At 57.6% G+C, this 8,385-nt stretch overlaps 1 protein-coding gene across 1 annotated transcript; it reads right to left on the bottom strand.

Annotated features, from left to right (window-relative positions):
- Window positions 1-5,149: 5,149 nt before the first annotated feature.
- LOC105187109 (uncharacterized) lies at window positions 5,150-6,690 on the bottom strand. Its single transcript, XM_025300403.1, has 2 exons — window positions 6,247-6,690; window positions 5,150-5,203 (listed from the first exon to the last, which is right to left on the bottom strand). The coding sequence occupies exons 1-2, from the start codon at window positions 6,688-6,690 to the stop codon at window positions 5,150-5,152; spliced, it is 498 nt and encodes a 165-aa protein (XP_025156188.1).
- Between the last annotated feature and the right edge of the window lie 1,695 nt (window positions 6,691-8,385).

The raw sequence follows: 8,385 nt of genomic DNA on the forward strand, positions 1-8,385 counted from the left end.
GTGCATCTCGCTCAAGCCTTTCAAAGGCAAGAGCCACATTACAACTTATGCCGAAGAGCTTGGCGCCCACAACTGGGAGACATCGTCTGGAAACGAGAACAACTTCAATCCGACAAGACGAAAGCGTTCAACGCAAAACTGGCACCAAAATATATCGGCCCACTAACGGTGAAGAAAATTCATTCTCTCGTAATCACAGATTTAAGAGTCAAACGAGGTAAATATTACCGCAACGTTCACGTGCACGACTTGCGCCTCGTCTCCGATAACAAAGGCAAAGAAATCAATAGTATCACGACCACGATAACAAATAACACAAAGTAAGTGACGGGAATACCGACGTGTCTTACCGAACAAAGAAGCAGCATCCGACAAAAGACTATAAAAGGCGAAGGAACCCAGTCCACCGAAAGTAGATATCCAGACATGGAACTCGATAACTATATTGAAGAACTCGCCGAGATCTTACTGCGCACGGACGACGACGCCGCCCGAGTATGGCAACGCGTGACTCAGACGGCCGAAACCGCCTACACCGACCCGACGCCCGCAGCGGGCAGCAGCACGACGGACATTCCGGGCACCTCTGCCGACAACATCCGGACGCCGGTACTAAGACCACTGCCGAGTCTGACCAGCGAACCGCCGCCCTTAGCACCACTCTCCCGACCACCCGGGAAACCGACATCTCGCTTCAGCGAGACCGAGCCGGAAGAAACTAGGGCCGTCCACACACCAACAGTCAGAATGCGGAACCAGCCACCACCTCGACTACCCGGGAGCACCAGTAGGCCCCAAAATGGTCCTAAGATCCGACCAGCGCTTCCAGGGTTAGTCGACCTGGCTCATAGAGCCGCCATCGCCGCCCAACGCGGAATCAAGGAACTAACCACCGGCCCACCAACAGAGCCAGCCGCACCGGAGGGAACCATCCCCGTTATTACATTGGACGAGTCTGTTATCACGCCACCAACAACAGCACGCAGTATGCCGTCGCTCGACGACGACGGACCGGGAGCAATGCCCGTCGTCCAGGCCGGGCCCACCGTACGATCCAACGAAACTTTTCGCGGGAGGCTCCGTATGGTGAAAATCACGTCAACGCCGCAAGTTAAAGTCCAGCCTACCATCCGGCTGCCGGTACAAGGGCCCGCGCTACCACCACTGGTATCTATCCTCCTGGCAACCGGAGAGCTGTGGCACGTTCCATATTTTTCGGTAAATGTGTCCTGGAAATACCGCCTTCGTACCCCCGAAGGACGATGGAGCCTGCGGTTCAATCGGCAGGGACGGCTGCAGTACGCTAACCGCATCGGCTAAAAAGGCTTTTAACCGTCCACTTAGCGTCTTAAGAAGGGGGTGGGTAATGTAACGATACATCCAAGCGATCGTATCGTTACGCTGACTGCCGCTGAACATCACGTGGCAGTCAGCTGAGCGCGCACCCCCCGACCTGCGCTGTCACCGCGCCTTTCGAAGCGCTCACTCGAGTCTAGCCGAAGACCCGCCAGCAACGCTCTGGAACGATCGGCCGCCGAGCCAGACTCGCGGCGCCGCCGAGACGATCCTCGGCGAACGTCGCATACTCACGATTAATCTCGATCAAATTCGGATTAATCAACGAAAGGAACCGAAGACGGAAAAAAACGAGTATATAATCTCGACAGTTTTTGACAAGGAGTCAGTCTTGGGATAGGCTTCAAGCAGTCTTTGGAGAGTCTTCGAAGAGTCTGAGGAAATCCATCGTCTACGAATAACCATCAAAAAATCTGCAGAGCGCCTCCAGGATATTGAGAGTTTCGAGTAAGTAATCCACCAGGCCGCCACCGTCGGCATCGGCGATTGCTTCTTGTTCTTTGCAATATAGCAATCGAACGGCAAGTTTGCCGTTGCTCCGGTGTGTTTTCCGGAACGATTCTCTTTGTGCCGCCTTTGCGATATAGAGATCGAACGGCGAGTTTGCCGTTACTCCGGTGTGTTTTCCGGAACGATTCTCTTTGTGCCGTCTTTGCGATATAGAGATCGAACGGCGCGTTCGCCGTTGCTCCGGTGTGCTTTCCGGAACGATTCTCTTTTGTGCCGTCTTTGCGATATAGCGATCGAACGGCGAGTTTGCCGTTGCTCCGGTGTGTTTTCCGGAACGATTCTCGTTCGTGCCGTCTTTGCGATATAGAGATCGGACGGCGAGTTTGCCGTTGCTCCGATGTGATTACCGGAACGATTCTCGTTTGTGCCGTGTTTGCGATATAGAGATCGAACGGCGAGTTTGCCGTTGCTCCGGTGTTTTCCGGAACGCTCTCATAAATATATTTGTTTTGTTTCTTCCTCTCTACTTCCTATAGGACTCAGAGCAAGTAAGGATACAAGGGCAGAAAGAGTTATCGTCCACATCTACTGACTATCCGGCGCGGCCGCCGGCCCGGAATAACCCTATCAGAAAAGCGCATCGCGTCTTCCAAAAATCGACCGACGACCACGGCGAATAGAACCGGGGATCAAGCCCGATAGGCATTGCGAACCTCTCCCATCGTCAATAACACGAAGAAACAAAGCGAATAATTACGGCGTGTCGAAAAACAAGCGCGAGCCTTACGCCCGACGCACGCCATAACTATTGTGCGCGCACCATAAAGCGATAACGCGGCTCGACGCGACGCGTTTTTGCGCACTTTCTTCTATACACCGACAGTCAGACGAGACGAAGACTCGGCCTTTAAAAGCCAACTAAAGGCTGCGACGACGCCCGCAAGAAATTTCTATTTCTGCCGATGCCCGGACCCTCCGCCAGCGAGTCTTTCTTTTTCTTGTCCATTAACTGTAAATCCTCTGTATTAAAATAATTACTGCTGATACGCTCTAGACAAGTCGAGAATCACGCATTAGACAAAATACCATCACGTAAACACGGCAGCTTCCAGAGACGGCGAGCATGAGCGAAACAAAGCCGCGCGTTGAGACAGCACCCAAACAGTGGGAATCTCGCGCAATAACACGCGGTCATTGCATGCTGAAGCAATAAAATAAAGCGTCACTGTCTATGAACACCGACCGACTTCAATTATTCACCAAGATCACCTTCTCCTAATAAATATTTGCGCGCGATTCGCTGCCAATGATCGCAACGCAGGGATCGATAAAGAAAGCGAACCCGGAGGCGCGACCGTTACAGAGTCGTTATCAGACCACCAGATCATAGAGATAAGACTATCCGTCACTCCTAATGGTCTGCGGCTCAGGAAGAAGAAAGATCCCCAACCAACAAGATGGGCCCTGAGCCAGCTAGACTCGGAGGCGTTGGACGTCTCCTTAGAGGCTACCACCTGGCCACAATGGACAGAGAGGCAAGATCTGGACTCTGCTGTGGCAGAAGTCATGGGCCTGATCACACGCGCGTGTGATCAGGCCATGCCTAAAATCAGGTCCTGCCCCAAAAGTGCCGCCTAGTGGTGGACCGACGAAATTGCGGAGCTAAGGAGAAAGTCGGTCCACCTCAGGCGGGTCTTTAGGAGGGCCCGTAACAAATGGCCCTCAGACCGAGGCAATTCTGTCCGCCTGAACAGAATACTGTATGGCGGTGCGAGCACTGCGCAAAGCTATGGGGTTGGCCAGGGGAAAAGGGTGGGACAACCTCCTTCTTTCATTGGATCTCTCGAACATCAGAAGGAGGTACCGGTGGTCGCAGAGGAGGAGGTGGCTGGGGCCATCCAAAATGTAAAGAGCCGGAAGACATCCGGACCCGTGCTCACCCTCACCACGGGGTTTGTAGCAGGAACAATGACCGACCTATTCTAAAAGGCCCTCAAAGAGGGAATATTCCCTCCAGTCTGGGAGAGGGCCAATGTGGTCCTCCTTCGAAAAGAGGGCAAAGCGGAGGACTCCCCCTCCGCGTACCGCCCCATATGCTTCTTCGATGAGGCGAGCAAAGTCTTCGAGCGAGTCATCGCTGCCCGCCTCACGGAGCTAATGGCCCGGATAGGCCCAGATCTCGATGACGGCCAGTTTGGCTTCCGAGAGGGTAGATCGACAGTGGACGCGATTACGTGCCTAAAAGCCCTCTCGGAGGCCATTGTAATGGAGGACAGGGTGGCGGTTGCTGTGTCGTTAGACATAGTAAACGCATTTAACACCCTGCCCTGGGGTAGGGTGGTGGAGGCTATGTCCCAATATTTTAAGTTCTCACCCTACCTCACGGCCGTCATCGTAGATTACTTCCGGGGTCGGCGTCTAACATGGAGAGACGCCGACGGCAGTGTACGCGAGAGAGGGATGAGTTGCGGGGTTCCGCAGTGGTCCGTTTTGGGCTCACTCCTGTGGAACCTCGGATACGATGAAGTCCTCCGGGTGGCCTTCCCTCCGGCTGCAGTATCATCTGCATAGCAGATGATGCGCTGATCTTGGCCGGGGGGAAAGACTGGTGGGATGCGGTACGAACCGCCAACTTTGCGGTGGCATGCGCCGTGCGTGCCATTCGCAGACGACCTGACGGTGGCAGAAAGGAAGACTGAGGCCATATTCTTCCACAGGAAGGGGATGAAGCCACCTCAGGCGCAGCTGCAGATGGGGAGAGTTAGGGTGCCGATAGAGGCCCAGATGAAGTATCTGGGCCTCACACTGAACGGCACCTGGTGCTTCAAAGAGCATTTCAGCCGCCTGGTCCCCCGATTGAGGATCGTGTCGATCAACTTGGGCAGGTTAATGCCCAATATCGAGGGACCAGATTGGAAGGCGCGTCGCTTCCACGCTGAGATAATAAATCATTAGCCCTGTACGGGGCGCCCATTTGGGCCGAGGCCCTGGCTGTCAGCCGCCAGTCTCAGGCGGTGCTGCGCAGAGCGCAGTGAGTAGTGGCGGTCAGGGCCATCAGGGCCTATAAAACGGTATCCCACGTAGCGGCGACGGCCCTGGCGGGCTTGCCTCCTCTGGAGATCCTCGCGCTCATGTACAGATCCATGTACATGAGGAAGGGGAAGCTCCGGAGGACGTTAGTGGTAAGAAAGTCGCTCGCCAGGGCGCTGCTGCGCTCGAAGCACCAGGTTCGGCTCCTTCTCTAACGCTGGCAGAGGCGTCTATTAGACGCCAGATACGGGAGAAGGAGCGTCGAGGCCGTCCAACCCTGTCTGCCCAGTGGGTGGACAGGGACTTCGGAACCCTAACATTTAGTATGACACAGGTACTCACCGGGCATGGCTGCTTTGGTGAGTACCTGTGTCGAATCGGAAAGAAACGCACGGCGCAGTCACCACTGCGAGGCTGACCATGACTCCGCGCAGCACACATTACAGGACTGCCCCGCATGTGAGGCGGAACGCAGGATCATGGTCAGAGAGCTGGGTCCTGATCTCTCACTCCCCAGAGTGATTAACACCATACTGGGGAGTGAGAGAAAGTGAGACATTTTCTCCTCCTTCTGCGAGGCAGTGATCTCGCAGAAGGAAGAGGCGGAAGAGACACGCCGGCAGGCAGAGGGCAGGGGGAGGGCGCAGTGGAGACGGCAGCGCCGTCGGTTGCAGTGTCGCTCCCCCAGCCGAGAAGGAGACGCCTCTTCCTCGGGAGAGGAGGCGGTCAGGCGTCTGGTGGGACGCCCCCACCACCCCTTCCATCTCCACCACCTCCTCTACCTCCTCCACCATCCTTTTTTTATTATTTTGGTAACGCAGGGGAAATCCATCATGGATACCCGCGTCCCGTTGGGGGGTCGGGGGTTGTCAGATTTTTACTGACTAAAACCCCTGCGGGACGTCTACCAACTGGACCGTGATGAGGGGAGTTAGGGAAACTGCTCCCGCATGCCCTCTCCAACACCCCGACCCCAGGGCTCTCCGGGAACCTCACGCCATCGAGTACCACACCCTGTCCCACTGAGGGAGTCCAGGGTGCGGTCCCCCGGTCGGTTTCCCGATCGGGTTGACCTTCTGGTGATTACTTGGAGGGAGAGTGCATCCACCCTCCCTCCGCGCGCTCCATTACTCCCCTCCGAGGGAGGGGGCGGGGGAATGGAGGCCAGCCCCACCCAGGCTTCCACACCCCCCTTATCCTACTTTAACCGACGCGCCAGGCGAGAGATGAGTGGGTACTAAACACCCGTATACGCCCTCTCCCCCGCGTCCGAAGTTGGGCCCGAGGTGGCCGAAGAGGCGATCTCCGGCGTGCCGGCGGCCTGTCCTCTTCCTCGGCTGGCGCCTCCTCGGGCCCACAGCCCAAACTTGGGGAGCGCCGCCCTCCATGGCGCTGTCTGTGGTGGTCTACGGGGTGACGCTCCCATTCGGCGGCCTCCTTCCGCAACAGCACGCTGCGGCAGAAGGAGACCGCTTCTCCCCATACCTCCTCGCTCCCGCACATGGCTCTTGCCATGCGCGGGAGCGACAACTCGTCCTCCCCGCACCCCACTGCCCGGGCCAGGACACCGCGCTCCCTGACCCATGCTGGGCATTCGGCCAGGGTGTGATGCACGGTGCTATTCGGCTCCGGGCAGTGGTGGCACCCGGTGATGGGCTCCTTCTTTATCCATTGCAGGTAATGACCGAAACAGCCGTGTCCGGACATCACCTGCACCAGCTGGAATGTCAGTACGCGCACCCTCCTGCCTACGAATTTTTCCAGGCAGGGGCGGACAGCCGTTGTCGTGAGTTGCCCAAACTCCCGCGGGGTTGAAATCGCGTCCGCCCAATGCTCCAGTGTCCGGGCAGCCATTCGGGACCTGAGATCCCTCAAAATACTGGCCGTTAGTAGCCCCCTATCGCGGAGCGGAGCACCTTGACTCTCCAGTAGAGGATACTGCGTTCCCCGGCAAGGAGCTCCACGGGGGGGGCCGACTCAGGTCGTCGCCACCATATATGAAACGGAACGGAACCCCCGAATCGCCCTCACATCTACCACCCTCAGCGCTTAACGCATGAGGTTTTTACCTTGGGTGGTGGCCAATAGTTGGGGCGCCCATATCGGCGCCCCATAGAGGGCGATCGAGAGAACCACCCCAACATATAGGCGGCGCGCGTGTCAACCCGGACCCCCTGGGTCTGCATCAGTCTGACCAGAGTCAGACCTGCCTTCCTGATCCGGGGCCGGGTCCCTAAAATGGGTCCTGAAGTCCCATCGGCCGTCCAACGTCAGACCCAGATACTTTATCGTGGGCCCGTCACGGACGTGGACTCCGTCCACTAAGACCTGGGTCTCCGGCAGCGCTCCACGGCAGCCCTCGTGAAAAAGCCGGCCTCCGTTTTTCGGGGCACCACCTTTAGACTCAGGTCACTTATGGTGCCCACCACCGTTGCCAATGCCACCTCCGCGTTGAGGCGGGCCTTCCCCCAGTCCACCTCCTCGGCCAGCACCAAGGTGTCATCCGCATAACAGATGATATGGCAGCCGGGGGAGAGGGGCGTTCGCAAGACCCTATCGAACCCGATGTCCCATAGCAGGGGGCCCAGAACGGACCTCTGCGGGACACCGCGTTCCATTAACCGCCGGCCCTGGACCCCGCTCTGACCCGAATGGACGAGGTCCTGTCCTCGAAATAGGCCGCCAGAATATGCCGGAAATGGGCAGGCACTCGATGGTGCTCGAGCGCCCGCCAAATCTCCAGCCAGGGCAGGGTGTTGAAGGCATTGGTGATATCTAAGGATACTGCCAACAACACCCCGCCCCTCTCCTCCACGACGGCGTGGGTCAGGTCCCGGACGTGCTGTACAGCGTCCAGCGTTGAATGTCCGGGCCTGAATCCATATTACCTGTCGTGGAGGTCCGGCTCATCCGAGGACATATGCCGGACGAGGCGGTCCGCGACGATGCGTTTCAGCATCTTGCCTGCCTCATCCAGCAGGCAAATCGGCCTGTATACCGGCGGTCCGTCAGGCGTCCTGCTCGACTTCGGGAGGAGGACCAACTTCACCCTCCTCCACTCCGGGGGAAGACCTCTTACCTGAGACATCCGTTGAACAAGCCCCACATGGCTGCGGCCATGTTCCCTTCGCCGAGAGTGAGAGCCCAGGCGCGGTCAGGAATGCCGTCGGGACCAAGGGCTTTACCCTTGGCCCACGGCTTCTTCCTAGCCCTGGGGAACCCCTCTGGAACGACCCCCAGGTCCTCGTCCCAATCTTCCTCCTCCGGGGCTGGAATCCTAGGGGGACCCCCGTCCACCCTCCGAAAGAGGGTGTTGAGGAGCCCCTCAAGGTCCTGTGGATTCATCAACTCCATCGGCGGGGACACCCACGGACAGATCTTTCCCACCGTCCGTTTGTACGGGCGCCCCCACGGGTCTTCATCCAGGGAGCTCACCAGTTGCTCCCAGACTCCCTTTTTAGCCTCGGCTATGGCGGCCTTGAGGGCTTCTATTGCCTATAGATAGCCATCCCTCTCCCTCACGGCATCCCCGTCATTTCGCCGGGCCCG

The sequence above is a fragment of the Harpegnathos saltator genome, unplaced genomic scaffold, assembly GCF_003227715.2.
Source record: "Harpegnathos saltator strain DR-91 unplaced genomic scaffold, Hsal_v8.6 scaffold109, whole genome shotgun sequence".
NCBI classification, from domain to species: Eukaryota; Metazoa; Arthropoda; class Insecta; order Hymenoptera; family Formicidae; genus Harpegnathos; species Harpegnathos saltator.

What these genes read in the sequence shown, in the direction of transcription:
- LOC105187109 (XM_025300403.1), bottom strand. Translation starts at nt 6,690, where the DNA reads ATGGCTGCCCGGACACTGGAGCATTGGGCGGACGCGATTTCAACCCCG. An exon ending in CCGAATGGGAGCGTCACCCC is followed by an intron (nt 5,204 to 6,246) that starts GTAGACCACCAC and finishes GATTCGACACAG; the next exon opens with GTACTCACCAAAGCAGCCAT.